Source organism: Vulpes lagopus, chromosome 1, assembly GCF_018345385.1.
Source record: "Vulpes lagopus strain Blue_001 chromosome 1, ASM1834538v1, whole genome shotgun sequence".
NCBI lineage: Eukaryota > Metazoa > Chordata > Mammalia > Carnivora > Canidae > Vulpes > Vulpes lagopus.
Genome location: NC_054824.1, coordinates 132,775,314 through 132,796,102, shown reverse-complemented (window position 1 = coordinate 132,796,102; position 20,789 = coordinate 132,775,314). Strand labels below are relative to the sequence as shown.

At 42.4% G+C, this 20,789-nt stretch overlaps 2 protein-coding genes across 17 annotated transcripts in view; one reads left to right on the top strand and one right to left on the bottom strand.

Annotated features, from left to right (window-relative positions):
- Window positions 1-8,131, top strand: part of TPGS2 (tubulin polyglutamylase complex subunit 2) — a 69,671-nt gene extending 61,540 nt beyond the window's left edge. For 3 of the 4 annotated variants that reach the window (XM_041743627.1, XM_041743651.1, XM_041743634.1), the window contains 3 exons: window positions 4,091-4,204; window positions 5,884-6,044; window positions 7,182-8,131. In XM_041743627.1, the coding sequence (XP_041599561.1) occupies window positions 4,091-4,204; window positions 5,884-6,044; window positions 7,182-7,412 (506 nt within the window). In that variant the 3' untranslated portion in view covers window positions 7,413-8,131. Of the gene's footprint in view, window positions 1-4,090; window positions 4,205-5,541; window positions 5,843-5,883; window positions 6,045-7,181 lie in introns of those variants that run through there. The other variant, XM_041743641.1, reaches the window with a different exon arrangement.
- A 10,214-nt stretch (window positions 8,132-18,345) lies between these two features.
- The window catches only part of FHOD3 (formin homology 2 domain containing 3), a 462,694-nt gene continuing 460,250 nt past the window's right edge, over window positions 18,346-20,789 (bottom strand). For all 13 annotated transcript variants that reach the window (XM_041743118.1, XM_041743137.1, XM_041743156.1 and 10 more), the window contains one exon: window positions 18,346-18,946. In XM_041743118.1, coding sequence (XP_041599052.1) covers window positions 18,864-18,946 — 83 coding nt within the window. In that variant the 3' untranslated portion in view covers window positions 18,346-18,863. The remainder of the gene's footprint in view (window positions 18,947-20,789) is intronic.

Below are 20,789 nucleotides of genomic sequence, written 5' to 3'. Positions count from 1 at the left end.
AATTTCTATTGTTCAAACCACTCACTTTTGATATTTGGTTACAGCAGCCCCAGCAACTAATATATAGAATGTTCCTAGAGTCCTTAATAGTAAAAAAATGTAGGACAAAGGAGGAAAAGGAAAAGAAGCAGAAAACGGAAGGTCTCCTCTTCCTATAGGGAAGAAATAGTACACCTTTTTGGGGGAAAACAAGTGTGTCTTGTTATTTGAGTTTTCTAATTTTTTTTTTAAGATTTTATTTATTTGTTCATGAAAGAGAGTAGAGAGAGAGACACACACACAGGCAGAGGGAGAAGCAGGCTCCATGCAGGGAGCCCGACATGGGACTCAATCCCGGGACTGCGGGATCAGGCCTTGGGCTAAAGTCGGTGCTAAACTACTGAGCCACCCGGGCTGTCCAAGTTTTCTATTTTTGTATAATAGATTACCACAATTTTAATGGCTTAAAACACCACAAATGTATTATCTAAGCTTAATGAGTCAAGAATTCAGCCACAAATATGTAGGATCTTCCAAGCTAAAATGAAGGTGTCACCTGGTGCTGTGATCTCTTCCAAGGCACAGAGGTCTCCTCCATACTAACCTTTAGTTGCCCTTACTCAGTTTCTTGCAGTTGTGGCACTTAAATCCCTGTTTTATTGGTGGCTGTGCCCAGGGCTCACTTTCAGCATCTTTATGCTGCCCTTAGATTCTAGCCACATGACCCTCTTTCAACATGGCAGTTTACTTCTCAGCCAACAGGGAAATGCCTCTTCAGTCTGCTGCAACAGTCTCCTACCATGTAAGATAATCAGGGGAGTGGCTACCGCATCATATTTGCAGGTCCTGACTATACTCAAGAGTAGGAGGTCCTGCAAGGTGTATATATCCAGGAGCAGGAATCTTGGGGGCCTTAGAATTCAGGGTACCACACTTAGGAGAAATAATGGTCTATTGTTTTCAAATAATGGTAGTCCTGTGGATAATCATGCAAACAGAAAAAAAAAAAAGGAAGATAACTAAAGGACTAAAGCTCTACATTAAAATCTCCAACCTGATAAGGAAATATTGAATCACAGGAGAAAAAATAAGAGAAAAGAAACAAATTAGGAAATAAAACATTAGAAGAAATAAAAGAAGACTGATCCATCACGATATTAAATGTGCTGGGATTAAATTTCCCTTTTGGAAAACAAAGACTGCCAGATTGATGTAAAAAGCAAAACTCATCTATATGTTATTTTTAGGAGTATACTTAAACTGATGAAGAGACTTCCTCTTCTGGTAATAGCAGACAGGTAATTCAGAGCAGCCTTCCTGCTGAAGACAATGAAGAAGTCAGAGCAAGGTATAAAAACGATCTCCCTAAAAACATTAAAGAGCTTAACAAGAAGATGAGGTAATATCATCAACATCCAGAGACAAATCAGGGGGGAAAAGATTCAGCACTTGGGGTTGTTTTGCCTGGAGTACATTGCCCTTTTCACAACAGGCTGTGAGGATGCTGGAAAGCTGTGAATTTAACCCATTTTGAAACCAGAGGAATAAAGCAGAGTTCAGGCCTTACAAAAGATAGCACCTATAAAAACTACCTACTTTTTGGGTTGGCACCATTGAAGAGCAGTACCCTAGGAGACAGAATAAACCACAAGTAACTTTTTCTCATATACCGAAGCTCAAGTGTAAGTCATCTATGTGGCCCAGAAAATGCTAAATCTGAAAATTGGACTAAATTGATTCCAGGTTACTAATCCCCTCCAGGGCCGGGCAGAAACAAACAAATTCACTCTAGAGAAATGTTCTAAAATGGATTGTCTTAATGGTTATATTACTGTAAATATACTAAGAACCATTAAATTGTGTACTTCAAATGAGTAAATGGTATGGTAGGTGAATTATATCTCAGTAAAACTCTGGTATAAAATGAAAATTCCATCCCAGAGGATGATAACATTATCTTAGACCTCAAATTATTTTTCTTTTTTTTTTTAATAAATTTGTTTTTTATTGGTGTTCAATTTGCCAACATATAGAATAACACCCAGTGCTCATCCCATCAAGTGCCCCCCCTCAGTGCCCATCACCCAGTCACCCCCACCCCCTGCTCACCTCCCTTTCTACCACCCCTTGTTCATTTCCCAGAGTTAGGAGTCTCTCATGGTCTGTCTCCGTTTCTGATATTTCCCACTCATTTTTTCTCCTTTCCCCTTTATTCCCTTTCACTATTTTTTATATTCCCCAAATGAATGAGACCGTATAATGTTTGTCCTTCTCCGATTAACTTATTTCACTCAGCATAATACCTTCCAGTTCCATCCACGTCGAAGCAAATGTCAAATTATTTTTCTAAATAATTTTTCAAAAAATACTTCCTTCTGAAAAATAACTAGGCACATGAAAAAAACACAATACTATAAACAAGAAGCAAGACAAACAGGTAACAAGAAAGATCAATCCACTGTACCCCCAAGAGTGAAATTATTAGGCGCAACAATATGCGAATGCACACGTGGGGATAAAACTGAACTAAAATTTCAGTGAGAAACTAAAAATAGGTGACATTGCGTATTTGGCAAAAAAAAGAAGCAAAAGATTCAAATACTGACCCTCTGCTTCTGGTAATGGCAGAGTCCCTTTCACCAAATCAAGACTACACTGAACTCTGGGATAACTTTAAAAATGATTATCTAAAATGGTTGGAGAATAACCAGAAATCATCTGCAAAATGATTGCAGAAACTGGAGTGGCATCCACAAATGGCAGAAGGGAGCCACACTGAGTGAGCTTCCTATTTTATAACTTTTCATCTGTGACAGTGAGCATCAATCAGGGCAGGGCTGCTGAAACTTAGTGGGACCCTACAGCTTAGCCTAGACTTTGGATTTCACCCAACATGGGAGTAACAGACCTGATTTAGATCTGCCCTGCTGAAAAAACAACCATCAACAGAAAAGATATATAAAAATGGATTTCAAGGCATAGACCATCAGGCAGTGAAGAATAGTGAGCCTGAGAGATGGAAATAAGGAAGAGGAACCTCAGCTTAAGAGATCTAGAGAATTTTCCAGTTCACAGACAGCATAGAGAAGGGAAGCCAGGCAGAACCTGTTGCACACTGTGAGTTGAGGACCACATGAGATCAAGAAGAGTATTAAAGTGTAACTTCCTGGGGAAGGGAAATCCATGTTCAAAAAAGTTTTAGTTAGAAATATAAATATTTATGCATTGGTATAAGATTATATATATAGCTATATGTATAAGTAAAAAATATCTTTTTGTATACTTTGTTTTATCTAGCCTCTCCTAGGTTTGCAAACTCTCTCCCTCAGTCACTAATACTAATCTTTATTACATAGTAGCTGTAATGAAAGAAGCAGGAAAGGTTTCTGATGCTTACATTTCTAAAAATGTCTCTTTTTTTCTGGGTACTCCATTATTCTATTTGATTGCCAGGTAGGTATTTCTAATTGAGCTAGGCTAAGTATTAATTATAATGTAATTAATATTAAATATTATAAATAATACATTTTAGACCAAGGAAGAGAGATTCTAATCAAAAGATCATAAAGTGCTATAAACAAGGGGAAAGCAGTTATCTGGGAAAAAGAAAACACTTATATCAAAATCAGGCCAGAGTACTTTGCCTTTATGTATTCCCACTCTCAACAAGTTCAGTTTTCCTTGTGTCACCTTCCACTAGATTCCATGATGCTGTCTGTCTGTGATGGAGAAGCCCAGACAGAAGGCTTAGACCATTAATAAGATCCTGGGCATTGAGAGTATAGAATTCATTTGGTGAGCATCTGAATGGTTCAGTCGGTTAAGTATCCAACTCGTGGTTTCAGCTCAGGTCACATCATGATCTCAGGGTCCCACACTCAGCAGGGAGTTTGACTTGAGGATGCTCTTCCTCTCCTCCTCTCTTCACTCACACTCGCTTGCTGAAATAAATAAAAAATTTTAAAGAAATTAATGTGGCTCACATTGGAAATAGTAAAGAATATGTCTGAGACAGGCTTTTTCCCCTTCCTCCCCCACCCTAGCAGTGCTGGATGAGTAAGTATTTGAGTTGAGTATGTTTGAACATAACTGTTAACTTCTGGGTTTGCAGCCAGTGAGAACCAGCCAGAGAAGCCTCACTTTGATTCCCGCAGTGTGATATTTGAGCTGGATCCTTGCAATGGGAATGGGAAGGTTTGCCTTGTCTACAAAACAGGGAAACCAGGTAAGAATCATTGATAAGCATGGTTCTGCAGTTGGGTGTGGCATGGATGGCCCTGCTGTCCAGCCATCAAACAAAAGGCACACTCCTCTCTGGACCCCTGAGACGTGGCTAGGTGTCTTGAAGATGTAAAGACCCAGGGCAGCCCAGGTGGCTCAGTGTTTAGCACCACTTTCAGCCCAGGGCCTGATCCTGGAGACCCAGGATCTAATCCCACGTCAGGCTCCCTGCATGGAGCCTGCTTCTCCCTCTGCCTGTGTCTCTGCCTCTCTCTGTGTGTGTCTCTCGTGAATAAATAAATAAAAGCTTTAAAAAAAAAAAATAAAGATGTAAAGATGCAGAAAGCCCCTTTGCTCCTCCCTGAGCATCCCTTCTAGGCCAGTCACTGGAGTCTTTTTAAGTTGTCATCATTTGTGAGTTACTGCAAATAATGGGAGTAGGAAAATTAGTAAAAACTAAAAGAAATATAGTCATTATGTTTAAAACTCTTCTACCAGGCTCATTCATGCTTTAGAAAAGCATCCAGGAAAAGCATTATCTTTCTTGTGTACTTTTATACATAGGCAAGTTAACAACACTAAAAACCTGAATGAGTAGACCCCAGTCTAAGACCTCAGATGAAAAATCAGGAGGAAAACGCTATGGCCCTGGAGCAGCAGCTATCACCTGGACTGCCAGCAGTAAGGCCCAACCCTAGGGACATGGACAAGGCCCAGCCCTCTTCAAGTAGCTCTCAGCCTCGAGAGATGAGAGGATACAGGCACCAAGATTTTACCCCTAGAGAAAGGGAAGGGACCAACTTTGCAAAGTAGCCTTTCATCCCCATCTTGGGTTATATGGAGGGGTGGGGTGGCAGGGGTTGTAGAGTAAGGGCAGCATCCAGGCAAAGAGACATGGTAAACCTATGCCATGGGGAAATGCAACTGATATGGAAGGAATGACAGTTTCAAATCATAGGGCTACCTGGTTCATCGAGGAGATGAACCCAGAAGGCCAGTTGTTCCCCCCATGCAGAGCTTAGAAGGAGTTTGGACATGGTAGTGGGAAGTCAAGGTTGTTCAGAAAAGGACCAGCAGAATGAAGATGGAATGTATGTGACCACAGGCAGTCTTGGAAGAGGAAGGGTCTGGAGGGTGGGGACCACTGGGGGAGCCATTAGAGCCATTAGACAGGAGATGAAGTCGAGGCCTGCGGGAGGAAGACCTGAAGGTCAGAAGTGAGTGCGATGTGGGAGCTGCTGTGCCAGTGCCTGTTGGAATTCAGCCCAGACGTCCCACAGGCAGGATCCAGGATAGGAGCTGGTCTGGGTTCCCCCACAGCGACTGCTTACAACCCTTCAGGTTCCTGATGGAGACCTCTTCAGAAATCCAGAGCCCTTCAGAGTCTGTCCCCACTGGGGCAGGGGCTGTGGAACGGTCAGCCTGAGTGCGCAGATGGCCAACATCCAGCACACAGGTCAGTTGGCTGACTGATCAGGCATTTGTACCAGAATACTGTGAAATCCCTAACAGTGGCCACTGGAGAATGGGCCTGGGAGGTTGGAAGGGGTTAAAGGGAACTCTTATTTGTATTTTACATCCTTCCACTATTGGAATTTTTTTTAACTGCATGAGTTTGGCTTTACAGATAAAAGGAGAAAAATATTATGCCATCTATTCATTTCTTTCTTTTGTCTATTTCAGCATTAGCACAAGACACTGAGATCTGGTTCCTGGACAGAGCATTATACTGGCATTTTCTCACAGATACATTTACCGCTTACTATCGCCTGCTCATCACGCACCTAGGCCTGCCACAGTGGCAGTATGCCTTCACCAGCTATGGCATTAGCCCCCAAGCCAAGGTGAGAGAGAAACAGGTAGCATCTCAAACTGTGGACTGTATCAGAATCTCTGAGGAAGCACTCAGATTGCAGCTTTGAGGTTCCCCATATGATTCAGACGACCTGGGATAGGGCCCAGGAACCTGCATTTTCATTAAGCCAGGCGGATGATACTATGCATGTTAAGTGGATAGCCTCACCTTATACTGAACTAAATGGTTCCCAAACATGGCTGATACTCAAAATCACCTGGAAGTTTTCTTCCTAATTAAATTTTATTGGGGGCTGAGGTCTGATTGTTGGTTTTAGATAGGCAGTACATGCACACAGGAAGAGTAGAAAGTTAATCTTATTCCCAGGTTCTCCAGCCTCTCCCTGAGGCAGCCATTGTTTCTGTTTTTCTTATGTTTTTCACAGGGTACTTGACTGCATGGAAAGCATGTGTGCGTATGTTTTTTGGTTCCTTTTTTCTAAATCACAGGTACACTATACTTCTCACATCACTGGGCACCTTCTTTTCACTTAACACTCCATCTTGGGGTTCATTCCGTATCAGTGCATACAAAACTGTCCTTTTTAGTGATACAGAATATTCCATTGTATGAATGTGCCCTATTTATACTACAAATCTGGGCACACATACGGTTTCCTGATAATGCTCATATGCTGTGTGGTTTGAGACCAGGTGTGCCTGGAAGAACTCTGACTGAGTGGCAGTGAGTTAGGGACTCAGCTCCATCCAGTCACATCGTGAAGTCAATAAATGTGATGCTCTCTGCCTGGAAGGGGAAGAGAGCACCAGCATAGGCAGCTTCCCTTAGCCAGGGCCTGCCACTGGCCCCTGTCCTGTACCTTCCCTGTGGCTGGTGTGCGGACAGAACAATTAGAAGGATACTGATCCTCTGAGACCTAACATCCCACACAGGGCTCACTAGATCAGAAGGAAGGAAGTAAAGAATATGAGACCTAATAAAGCAATGTGTGTGCCATCACTTTCATCTAAATGAAGTGCTAAGAGATTTTTGAGGCAGTTTTTCATAAAAACTTTCATTCTCTTTGCCTCATCTGCCCACCTCTCTACCGCTGGGTCCCCACTAAAGAGCATAAACAATCACACTCCTCCTTTGAATTGTGACCTCTCCCAATTCTCCCTTACAGCAATGGTTCAACATGTATAAACCCATCACCTACAACACAAACCTGCTTGCAGAAGAGACCAACTCCTTTGTGAACAAGCTGGATCCCAGCAGAGTATTCAAGAGCAAGAACAAGACATTAATCCCCAAAAAGAAAGGGCCTGCCCAGCCTCCAGGTGGCCAGAAAGGGCCCTCAGGTCCTCCCTCCACTTCTAAATCCTCTTCTAGCCCTGGCAACCCTGTCCGGAAATGAGCACTTCACCTCCCCGCCAGCCTCACGGCCAAGATTTCCACACACAGGTGGCCCAAGCCTCAGATTCTGTGAGTGGCACCATAGACCTCTTCCCGTCTGAGCGAGCCAAATCCTAGGCCTTTTACTCCCATTGGCATTGGCCAGGAGTTCAAGGGCATACTCAGGTCTTCCAGAGTCCTTTCCTCATCCCCTGCCTCTGAAAGCTGTAGAGAATTTCAGAACTTGTTTAAGCAGTTAAATAGAGCTGTTAAGAGCTTTCCTCTCTTTCCTCTCTTTCCACCCCCAACCCTCTACACCCCTCAGCAGTCATTAGAGAAATCCCTCGAAGAAACCACTGATTTTGACCCATAAGGCATTAGAACTGTGCTGTCCAATTGGTAATCACTAGCCACATGTGGCTATTTAAACTATATTAAAAATTCAGTTCCTCAGTGCATTAGCCCTATTGTGAGTATTCATGGGGCTAGTAAATTCTGTATTTGACAGCACAGAGATTATGGAACATTTCCATCATCACAGAAAGTTCTTTTGGGCAACACTGCATTAGAATATTTTCATGCTGCTTTTTCTCAGATCACTTCATTTTTGTTAGAGAATGTAGATAATTTAATGCGTCATAATGTTCCATGAAAATTCTTGAAGATACAATTGCATATGTTTATTTTTCTTAATTCTCACTCTGGTCCTTTTTAAGTTTCCTATAAAGTTTGTTGTTTCCAGTTTTGTGGTGTGATGTTTATGCATTGCCAAAATTTGTTTTGTGTTGTTTTTTAAAGAGGAGGTGATTCTGCTTCACTTGAACCATCTGAAAACAAAAAACAAACTCCCAAGCATTGTTTTACAGGATTCTTCCTAAAGAGTTTTTATGAAACCACTGTTAACAAGAGCTTTCCACCTGCTCTGCCTATTCACAGCTTTAAGCAATTCATGAAGTGGCAGAAAGGGACAAAGAGGGACCAAGCTGTCAAGGATAATAGCTAAAGTTGAGTCTACTAGAGTATTTTTCTGCTAGAACTGATCAAATTAAAGGGAGAGCCAACAGCACCATGTGGCTGCTGCTCCAAGACAATTCAAAGTTAGAAGGAGATTGAGAAGGCCTGTCATCCTCTACTATGGAATGTTTTTTAAAGAGACACAGCAGAGGGAGAAGCAGGCTCCATGCAGGGAGCCCAACCTGGGACTAGATCTCGGGACTCCAGGATCACGCCCTGGGCTGAAGGCAGGCGCTAAACCACTGAGCCACCCAGGCATCCCCCTGAGTTACTTTGAAGTCAGTCCTGATCCTGTTCTAGTTTTCACAGGTGAAGCAACAGAGGAACCAGGAGAACAATGGTGCCCTTCAAATCAGTGGAAGTTCTCAAAAGGCTATAGACTATAGAAGGAAGGGGGCTCCAAGAAGGAAAGGGGAACAGTGAAGAGCCATGCTAGCTACCTGAGGTTCAGGACCCAGTACAAAACGAAGATGTGGGGTCTCTTGTCCAAAAATTAGGAAATAGTACCATTAAAAGTACTATAATGTTCTTCCTTTCTTGCAGGGTCTCTCTCTCACATCTTGTTATGATAGGTTTTTACTTACTAGTTAATACTAAGTAATGAAAAATTTAAATTCTAAATTACTAGCATTAATTTTAGTTGTCTTTATAATATGCAATTCCAATTTTAAGCGCAACTAGAAGAGTAGCAAACTCATGCAGAATCATCAAAATAAAGACAATTTGTATTTAATAGCTTATGTATATATATTGTATGTATATGTACTTTGTCCTTACTAGAACACTAGAAACACTGCATAAAAACCTCGTTCAACTATTATTTTACTTCTTGATATGTATACATTCTGTTAACACTCTTCCAACTTAATGAGTAAGGAGGGACTAAAAGAAAAACTAGGAGCTCCCCTGTTCTTTTTTCCTAAGTTGTCATTTTCACCATAAGTGGGTGGCTAATGAAGGAAAGTGGCATGAGGAAATAAAAGTAACAGGAGTAGAAAAAGGATAGGACCAGGTTCCAGTCATTCCTGCTTTTTAGAATGCCATTACCTTCTTTTGCATTCAGATCAAATGGAAAGCATGGCCTCTTGGGGCTCCTTGTGCCCCTCCTTACTCAGGAATAACTTGCTTATACTTACTTTGAATCTCTTCTCAACCCATACACCATGGGTCTTCTGGAATTCTGTGCACACACACAGGCATCACAAAGGCTCTAAGTGAATGGGATGGTGAGGAAGAGTGGACACATTGCATGGATCTCCGCCTCATCCGACTTCACTTAAAAAGCACAAGTTCAAAAACAAAATTAAGAACTTTAGACAGTGACAGGAGAGCATTAAACCAAGTGTGAGGCCCATGAGTATGGGACCCTCTGTGACTACTCCCGTCACATGCGTATGAAGCTGCCGTGGTGATGAAAGAAGGGAGCACTCCTGGTGAAAGACTCAGAAAATATGTAAGTTGGGTGTACTATATGGGGGAAAAAAACTCACCCATGAAATTTGTTTTGAAAGTAAAACAATTTAAGTGGCAATAGGCTCTACTCTAAGCTCCACAAGAAAAAGATACTATGCTGGAATTACAAAATGAGAATAAATGCCAGAATGCCTCATGATGCATAGTTAAGATTGTGCATAAAGTGCCACATCATCATGCTGCTTGAGTTCTACAGCAGGGAAGTACCCAAGCCAAGGATAGGAATGACAGGGGGCTACTTGCACATAATAATCCATAGAATCTATCCCTTGAAGCAGTGCCTCCCCAAATTGAACATGCATCAGTGTCTCTGGACTTGTGCATAGAAAATAAGATACTCAAATCCCACTCCAGATCCACTAAATCAAAATTGCAGGGAAACATCAAGACTGTTAATCAACTGCAATTGTGATAATAATACTTACCGAATCTGAAGCTTTCTACTTAATGGGTCTAAGTGGTTGTGCTTTCTGCACAACTGCATGGAAAAGAACTCCAAATCTGCCTTTAATCAAGAAAAGCATGTACAATGATTGGATCAGAAGGACCAAGGGACCCTGGGTGAACACATGTATTTTTTAAACTTTTTATTATGGAGAATTTTAAATATTTACAAAGATAGGTAGAATAATGAATCCCCATGTGTGCATCACCCAATTTCAGCAATTGTTATGACCAAGCATATTTTATTTATATATCTGGTCTTTACCCTTCCAATTTTTTTTTTTTTACCCTTCCAATTTTTAAAATAATTCCATTTTAATTTATCTATTGGTTTTAAGTCACAGTTATTTGCATTGCATTTTTAACAGTTGCTCTAAGGATTACAACATATATATTCTGTTTTCTATTCAATACAGTACCCACTCATACACATAGCATCCCTGAGTAGTCATATTTGTGTAGTAGACCTCTGGCACCCTGATAGCAGGTCACTGGATGGTGGGTACCAATTTAAATTGACTACAACTTTAACCCTTGGGGTCTTGGAATAGGTTTTCTTCTTTGGTTTAAGCTAACCCAGACTGGATTATTTTTCTAGCTAAGGATTCCATGGTTATGAAGCCTTTATGAAAATTAAATCAAAAAAATAAATAAATAAAAATAAAAAAAAAGAAGAAAAGAAAATTAAATCAGCTTATAGGTGGGAAATCAGAATAGTCCCTTCTTTTTCCCTTTTTTTTTTTTTTTTTAAGGATTTTATTTACTTATTCATGAGAGAAACTAAGAGAGAGAGACAGAGGCAGAGGGAGAAGCAGGCTTCATGCAGGGAGCCCAGTGTGGGACTCAATCTTGGGACTGCGGGATCATGCATGCCCTGAGCCAAAGGCAGACACTTAACCACTGAGCCACCCAGATGTCCCTCCCTTCCCCCTTTATAATGTGACTCCAATCTTGGTTTCCAGCCATTCACTTTCTACATCAGCCATCTGGCTCTGCCTCCAGATCCACTCACTTTCCTTCCAGAACACCAGCATGGTGTCCTACCTGCCAGCACTGGTCAAATGTCCCCGCTCTTCCAAGATCCAGCTCCAGTCTACCCACCCTTGGTCCATGTAGCACATGGAAGGAAAGACCATCTAACTGGTTGTCTTTGATATCCAACCAGCTAGTTTCACGTGAATAACATCTGTTGTGAGCAGGCTTCCTGGATGATAAAGGGTGAAGTGCGGTAGTGAGGACCAACCAGAGGGTGACATGGTAAAAACCAGCACCACAGGAAGTGATGTGGTGTTCTATAAAGCTTTATAGCAAGGTGGACTTAGCTGCTGTCATAGATGGGTCACTCACACAGTCCTGATGTGGATTCAGAAGAGATAGCACATCTAGGCAGATCCATCAGGAGAGGAAAGTGCGTATTTGATCACACCAAGTACCAATCCCATGGCATTCTCCTTTGAGGACAAGAATTCCCAAGGCTCGGAACACAATATGGGCAGCTAGTGAACATAATTTTGCAGACAACTGTTTTCTTGGAGTAAATGTAGTCCAAAGCGGGTTTATAGGCCAATTTTACAAATAAAGAAAAACTCTTAGGTCAGATGAGTGTAACACTAACGACATACACAAAGGTGTCTGTCATACCTGTGCCATCTATTTAGATAAAATTTGAAATTCTATTCCTCAGTCTCTCTAGCCACATCAAGTGTTCAGTCTAGTGACTACCATACAGAATGGCGCATATGTAGAATATTTCCATCACCACAGAAAGTTCTGCAGAGCACCCTTTATACCATGCAGGACTGGTCTTCACCTTACACTTCTCAGAATAATTCTGCTGCAAAGCCATACCATACTCAACAAATTACCTAAAGACACACTTTTTCTAAGGTACCATATCATTTCCTACATTATATATTTTTATACTCCTGGCTCACAGGGAAAGCCAGGGATGAGAAGGCATGCCACCACACCTTGGAAAGCGGGGTCACGGTCTGTCTTGGCTGCACTGTGGGCTGGGCAGGTTCTGGGCTTTGTTCCGTGTGGTAGTCAAAGGCCATGAGGCAGCTCAGCCTCTTAGCCTCTGTACAGCATCCAGCATGGAAAGCGGACAGAAACGAAAGCAAGTTTCTGCATCTTTGAACAGCTCAAGTCCTCTGCCTTTACAGGGAACAGGCGGGCCTGACTTTGAGAACACCCTCTGGAACTCAGAAATAAACACTTTCAAGGTACCTACCATTCCTCTGGAGATCAGAGACCTTTTTTCCACAGCAGAAAGGCTGGCAAAAAATAACTTAGAGACCAACCAGAGCAGGGACACAACTCTCAGGGTAGTTCAGGTCCATCTAAGGGAGAGCCCTCATCCTTCAAGCAAAAGCTGCAAGTGAGGGACAACTATTAAGAGTAAGTCTCTGGAAAAACCTCTTACCTTTACTATGGCTCCAGTTCCCAGCTGTCCGCTTCTAAACTGTATTTGTAAGGTTATCCTTGAGAGAGGAGGTGAAGGTACAGATTGCTCTTGAGGGATCTGCATTTACATGTCTGGAGGATCCCACAGGCAGCTCTAGTCCATGGCCACACAGGTTCTGGAACAGAGTAGTAGGATTCTAGAATATAGGCCTATTGAGCAACTTTTTAAAGATTTTTATCTATTTATTCATGAGAAACAGAGAGAGAGAGAGAGGCAGAGACACCAACAGAGGGAGAAGCAGGCTCTTCATGAGCCCAATGTGGGACTCCATCCCAGGACCCCAGGTCATACCCTGAGCCAAAGGCAGGCACTCAACTACTGAGCCACCAAGGTGCCCCCCCCCCCATTGAGTAACTTTAACAAAAACTACTTTCCTTTAAAAATTTGATACCAAAATGGACTATTGCGGCCTTAACTACTGCCTCCACAAATCATGTTTTAGACCATTTTAAAAAATGGAAATCACCTTCAGTATTATCCATTAAAAGCAGGAATAACTCAGTCAAGCACAAGACAAATTCAAAATTTTGTCTTACATCATTCCTTCTTAAGAACCACCTTATAAAGTTTAATTTAACCCAAGAGTGAATGTCTATATACATATGTTGATTTAGGAAGTTGTCATTTTCTACAACCTTTACCATTTCAGGGCAGTTTTTCTTCCAAAGAGATACAAATTAATCTTTTTCATACCACTTGCTAAAAGGGGATTCTGAATTAGAACCCATTTCCTTCCACTGAGACTACATTTCTAAGGTTGGATTGAGGTAGGAATCAACTCTTCCCTTGTTATTTCTAATCTTACGCCTTAGTCTAAGTCAAAGACCCTGAGGTGGATTGAGTTGCTCCAATCCTACAGCCAGGTCTACCACCAGCTGCTGTGCACAGAGTTGTAGTAAAGATGACCTTGTCCAAATCACTATCATCTAGGACGCTTTTTTCAGAGACTGGATAAAGCAACTATAACAACTTTCCCTAGCACCTAGCTCTTCCTTTTTTATTCTTATTTGAAGGTTGAGGTTTGCAAAAGTATAATTCCACTGGATACACAATTCAAGTATTTTCAGGACAGGGTGGCTGTCTCTATTTCCTAGCCCACTTCCTTGCCCAGAAGCTTCTGTCTGTCCAACACTGGAAACCCCTTCCAGAGAGCAGTGAAGGTTTACTTTTTTTTTTTTTTTTTTTTTTTTAAGCAGTGAAGGTTTAAAAGCATTTCTAGGCAGAGGCTATTCAGGAGCAGGGATTCTGAAGGAAAATGAGCTTTCTAGTTTATTTCCTGAAAGTACAAGAGACAAGGCCCTTGCTTAGCTGGATCAACCACATAGTCCCAAGTACTGCAGTAACTGCCCCTAGTATAGGAAGACCCACTGTGGACACTACTTACCTTGGTTGATTTAATGTTGTGTATCTGTAACATGCTGTGCAGGTCTTCTACAGAATCTCTTTTCTATTGGACTAAAACCCATGTCTTCCCATTTCCGCCTAAATCAGATAACTTCTAGATTATATCAAAATGAATAGAGAAAAATGTGTAGACACCAGCTGTCTAATCCCTGTAATGGGAGATAGGGAGGTGAGTGTGCCTGAGTCTCTGCAGACATGGCGCCTGGTCCATGCAAACCTCTTCCTGCCCCACCAGCCACAAGCTAGGAGCCTGCAGCATCCAGTCCTGCAGGGCAACAGGCCCAGCACACACTGATCCTACATAACCCTGATGAACTGGGTGCCACAGTCATTTCCCAGTGGTGGGTCAGGTGTCCCAATTAACCAGCTGATTTAATATTCCTGTACATGCAATGCTCTGCTTCTAAATTATAAGACATTTTGGAAGCAAATCATTGTTGCTAATCCAGTAGTTAGAAACAATTTCCACTAAGTCAACAATTGAAGTGGTGTTTGAACTACAAAATCATAAATTTGTACTTTTTCAGGTGGATCATCTTAAACAAATACTCTTCTTAAATGCAGTCATTAAATAGTGCTCATTAAAAAAATATAAATGACTTTGGCCCTCCCTTACTTCAGCATCAGCTATGTGAATAAATTCTCACCATATCCTTTCATCCATCAGAGTAGGAATCATTCCATCACAAAAGATGCTTCTGAGCTTCTGAACATTTCCTATGTATGTTAGATGTACACGGATGGCTAGGCAGGTGGCTGGGTGAGTGGACTGCCAATTGCTGATGTAAATTTTGCACATTAGGAACCCTTATCAACAAGAGTCTAGATGATGCTGTCACCTTGTACACAACCAGGCTTCCAGGGTTTGTACTTGGTCAGTGTGGGACTGACTGGCTCTCCACCCACGAGGCCCACCCCTGGGGCTCAATCTGCCACTTGTTTGGGCCCAGAAGCAGAGTGGACTGCTTATTAACAGGCTTTCCTTAAGGGTTCTTAAAAGAACAAAAACAAGACTGGCGTGACAAGCCAGCACATATCACTTCCTATCTTTTGCCCCTTGGGGCAAGTCATTCAGTATCTCTCATTCTTACTTTGTATGTAAAATGAAAATGCAGAATGGCTATATGGATTACATAAAATAATACATGACAAGTGCCCACACAGAGATGCCATCAATACTTCAGCTCTTTTAAAAATCATTTGGAAAATCCATCTCCCATGAATTGCCTAGCAACAGAATTTTTCTACCAAATAAACTGCCTTTTGTTGACAAAATTGATGAGGCATTTTAATATCATGTACCTCAACTGCATCTGCAAAGATCTTTCATCCCTTCTCCTAGGCAATCAGGTGTTTTTATTTTTACTTACCTGTCTGACAAAATGTATAAATAGCTGCAGATTAAACTAAATTTTAATTTTAGTTGATGACTACCTCTCATGGCCCTGAGGGGAGGGATCGTGACTCTCGTTTTCCTAGCTCCTGGCACAGAGTCCCCTCTATTATAGGCCCTCTCTGCATATTTGTTACTGATGGTTGTTATTAATTTTCTAGAGCTGCCATAACAAATTACCACACACTTGGTGGCTTAAAACAATAGGAATTTATTCTCTGACAGTTCTAAAGGCCAGAAGTTCAACGTTAGTTTTACTGAGCCAAAACCAAGGTGCCAACAGGGCCATAGTCTTTCCAAAGGCTCAGAGGGAAAATTTGTTCCTGGGCCTCTTTCAGTTTCTGGTGGCTGCTGGCATTACTTACGTGGCCATATCACTCCAATCTCTGCCTCTGTCTTCATAAGACCTTCTCCTCTTTTGTGCACATAAAACCTCCATCTCTCTCTTAAAAGGACATTTATGATTAGATTTAGGACACAGCTAGACAATCCAGGATTATCTTTCCACATCTGGATCCTTACTTATTCACATATGCAAGGACCCTTCTTTTTTTTTAAGATTTTATTTTATTTATTAATGAGAGACAGAGAGAGAGAGAGGCAGAGACACAGGCAGAGGGAGAAGCAGGCTCCATGCAGGGAGCCCAACGTGGGACTGGATCCCAGGTCTCCAGGATCACACCCTGGGCTGAAGGTGGCGCTAAACTGCTAAGCCACCAGGGCTGCCCTGCAAAGAGACCCTTCTTTCTAACATTTACAGGTTCCTGTAAATTAGGACCTCCTCTCTTTGGGGGGCCATAATTTAGCCGATTATGGTGGTATTTGATGATACACTATCTCAGGGCCATGAGCACAGAAATGGTAGATTTGGAAGCGGTGAACAGTGTGGCAGCCACCACAGGTTAGGAGCTCAGAAACCAGGTCTCCTGACTGATCCTGCTCTTCCTTCCTGCACTGTGTTCAATGAGGGACTTAGAAGAAAACAAGCCTGGGTCTTCAGCCCTCCTGGGCCCTGTGCATCCTCCCTTCCATTCCCAAATCCCTTAGTAAGTTATTTTTTTAATAGAAAAAAACCTTAAGATTCCAAAGAAACTAAAACTCAGGCATTTTTAACAGAAGACATTGCCCTCTTTACGGGCAGTTCTGTAATTTCAACCTAAATTTAAAAAGAGGCATGAGAATATCTATGCTGATGACCAGCAAGAGTAGCAAAGCATCTCCTAGGGTAAGGGACTATTCATTTAATGTTTCTCAAAGGTCTTTCATAGAAACTTAACCTCCTGAGTTAAAAGGAAAAACAGGAATTGCTAATAGAGGCAGCCAAAGTGGCAACAAGGAAGGAAGAAATGAGCAACAGGAATAATCCTTCAATTTCACTAAAAACTACTAAACCAAGTTCCCATTAAAAAGAGACTCCCTTTACCTCACTGTATCCAAGAAATTAGTGACCTTGCTTGCTTCTTCTGAGAATTTTTTAATCCCTAAAATAAAATTACTTCAGATTTATTCAGTCACATCCTTCTGAACGTGACCTTTTATTCCAAAGCAGTAACTCTCAGCAGAACACCAAGGGCCTCCAAAACGACATCAAAGTATCTGTTCACTAAATGGTGCAACAAAAATGCACCTTCCTTTTGGTTCACACATCCCAATCCCCAGTGATACAGATTTGCTAGGTCTGTATTCAGTGCAGAGGTAACAGGCAAATGCTCTGAACTGTTGAATCACATCAGAGTATTACACATTATTTAGAACTGTAAGAAAACAAGCATTAATACCCTATGTATCTTTATTGATAAAGTGATTAAACTCAATTGCCTGTAATATACAGACCTACTCTTGGCAGATTCCAGGCTCTCCTGGATACTTATATTCATCACACATTATCTGGCCAATACCTAAAGAGCTTCTACTCTCTCAGTCGAGTGGAGATGCAGAAAGGGGGTGGCAGGGACACAGTCATGGAGGCTTGTGGGGTGAATATCTTCTCTTTAGCTCTTCAGACAATATGACTACATCTTGTCTGTAAATCACATACACCCAGATTTAGGAAGAGTCACAGAGGTTTTAAAAGTGACACAGACATGGAATTAATGGCTTGATGATCTACCTAGGCAGGGGTTTACCTCTCCCTCTTTCCGGATACAGAGGTTCTACACCAGGAACTGTGCCAACACAGGGCTGAGGGGTTTCTGTGGAGGTTTAGCCAGCACCCAGGCACCAGTCACCTCAATGTGGCTCTGTGGTCCCTCAGAGCCTCTGCCAGTGCCTTCCCCACTGACACCTTAGCTTCTGTTGACCGGTTCTCAAGTGCCAAGGACTAGATTTGTCACTCTGAGTTCTCTGTAGACAAAATTTTAAATTTCCATTTTGTTTTGGGACTTAGTAAATTTTTTGAGAAAATGAATTCTACATAAGCGAGAGTTGCAGAATAGTTGTTTTTAAATGCTACTCTAATTTTGCATCAGCGTTCCAAAGGAGCAAAACAAAGTACATGGGAAAGGTAATCTATATGAAGTCATTGTAGCATATCCTGCAACAAACACTGATGCCTAATTAATAAGTAGTTACAAAGAGCACATTGTCAGGCACTTCTCACTCTATTAACACAAAAAAACAAACAAGAAAGCCAAAGGGCCCAGGCCATTCCAAGCCAGAAACCTCTGATGAACCTGAGAAAAGGTTTTACTGATTCAGAAGGAGGTGAGCCTGTGGAGATGTTTAAGGCCTTACACCGAAGAGAAGAAAAGTTTCCAGTTATGGCATTAAACTCTATTTATTTAGTATTTGAAACATGGTGTACATTTATGAATTTGTATAAACATTTAGTACATCTAAAATCCACAACTGGTAAACAATCTGTGCTTTCTTTTTGTGTACAATTTTGGAGTTTACATCTGGATATTTTGGTGTTGTGAGAGACCCAGTCTGTGAACCTAATCAAACTGCCTCACATGACCACAGGAACTGTGACAGAAGTGATCTGCTCTTTAAAAGGGTTGCTCCTTGCACAGAAAAGGTGTCACGCTTTGGAACTACTAAACCAGGTGTCAAGGAAACAAGAGAAACACAGCTGACACAATGAAGGAAGTGTGTGAAGGAGAGTCTGACAAGAGTCCCATCAATGCCCAGCAGGCCACGGGTGGACATCCAGAAATGGACACTCCCCTTTGGAACCTTCAGATGTTATTGTCGAGTCTCTTCACTCCCAACTTGGGGGGATTCTGTCCAGCAGGAGTTTGCACTCTTGGGCACACCTCTTAGAGTGCCCGCAGGTGTCACAGCTGCAATTCTGTGGTACCAACCAGGCCCAGGGCTCTGGCTTCTTCTGGAGTCAGGCCACTCTTCAGGGTCCTTCGCACTGCAGCAGCACCCACAGATAACAAAGGGATGAGAAGACAGGGAGGTGTTAGCAAGCAGCACATGGTAGTCTATCGACACCCCTCCTGCACCCCAGGTCTCCCCAGAGTAGTCATAGGGCTCACAGATTCTCAGCCCCATCCTGCTCCTGCTTAAGTGCCTGGCCATCTATCTGCCAAGGCAGGACACATTTGGGGGCTGCAAGAAGCCAACTTGAAGAGCCAAGTGGAGGAACTGACCTTGTAAGAGGGGAGAAGGGAGGCCCACGCTGACAAGGTTTCTGAGAAATGAGTGCAATAGTAGAAAGTACAGATGGCATGTGGAGAGCGCAGCTTCTGGCCAGCACAAGGAAGCTGGAACAGTCATTACGGAGCATAGGGAAATGCAAGGTCCAATAAATTTGAACTAGGTAAGATAACAGCACAAATCTGCAGGATGAGCCATGAGGCTGGGGACCTGGCCTGCAGAGCAAGGTGTTCATAGGACAGGACAAGGGCCAGTGGACAGGACGAGTCTCTGTGAGCATGGTGGGTCTCAGTCTTAACTCATCAAAGGGCCTCTGGAGACAATAACTAGTGACTTCTTATGGACTGGATGCCAAGGAGCAAACTGCCAAACTTCTGACTGGACCTGGTAGATGTTTTCTGTGAAACACACAAGGCTCAAGAAGGACCAGTGACCCTTTTCTCTGGGGCTTACAACTGGCAGGTGGAGGAGTGCTTGTGTTTGACTAAGAACTGGCTTGTGTTTAGCTTGGCATTATGGGTTTTCCCATTGTTTAGTGTTGATCAATTGTGATGTCAAAATAAAGGCTGGTTAAGGGTGAATGAGGAGGCAGCTGTCCCTTCCAAGACCAGTCCTTTCATTTGAAGGGTTGCCTAATTACATTTCCCTTAATTTATAAATCGTATTTGGCCTACTCTCTACATAAGGTTATACAGAGTTTGGGGAGTTGCTCTATTTTCAGAAGAGATGTGTTATGGATATACCTTCAACCCTAAATCCTAAATCAACCAGAGGACCCAGATGGGCAGGCAGGCCCTTGATCAGAATGTGGAGAAAGTAAAGCTCACCCTAGCATCTTCTCATCTTCCCATGCCAGACCCAACTCTCCACACCCACTGTGATCACAGGGCCTGTGTCCTCCTTGTCAAGGGGAGGCCTCACAGGATACAGATACCAGGATCACAGCTCATGTGTCTGCAAGCAACACCCCACACTCCATGCCTTACCAACCTCCTCTAAGCAAAAGCCCACCTGGGCTGTGGACAAAGGATCTGAAGAAATCTGGTAGAACAGACAGGGTCTATTAATAAATGGTTTCTTCTCTCCCAGAAATCAGTACTTTGAATAGGGAGCCAACACCTATCCCATCAGTTGGTCAATCAACAAATACTTCATGGAGAGCCTACTGTGTGCCTGGGACTTAAAGAATTGCAACACTGATGAAAGACCCACAGACATCAAGTGTGGATTTGACACAAATGGAGACGCAAAGATCTGTGCTGAAGGTTACCCTCAATTCATGCCACCACACACTACTGTATTTTCAAGCTTAGCCCCGGGCTCCCCAGCCATCCTTCTGCAGCAGCTCCTGCACTGGCTCACCCTCTGCCCCCACCCCCCACCCCTGGCCCCTAGGCTCCAGACTGTCTAACTCATCCAGACAAAATGTTTGGCTCCAGAGCCTCGGCTGGAGGCAGATTGCATTTAACTGAGTAATGGAATTTGTTCTATGGGGCAGCAATAAAAATACTAGTTGGTTATAACCTTTTATGTTCTTTAAACACTCCTTCAAGTGTGTGTTAAAGAAAGATAATTTTAATGGCAGAAAATAAGACAAA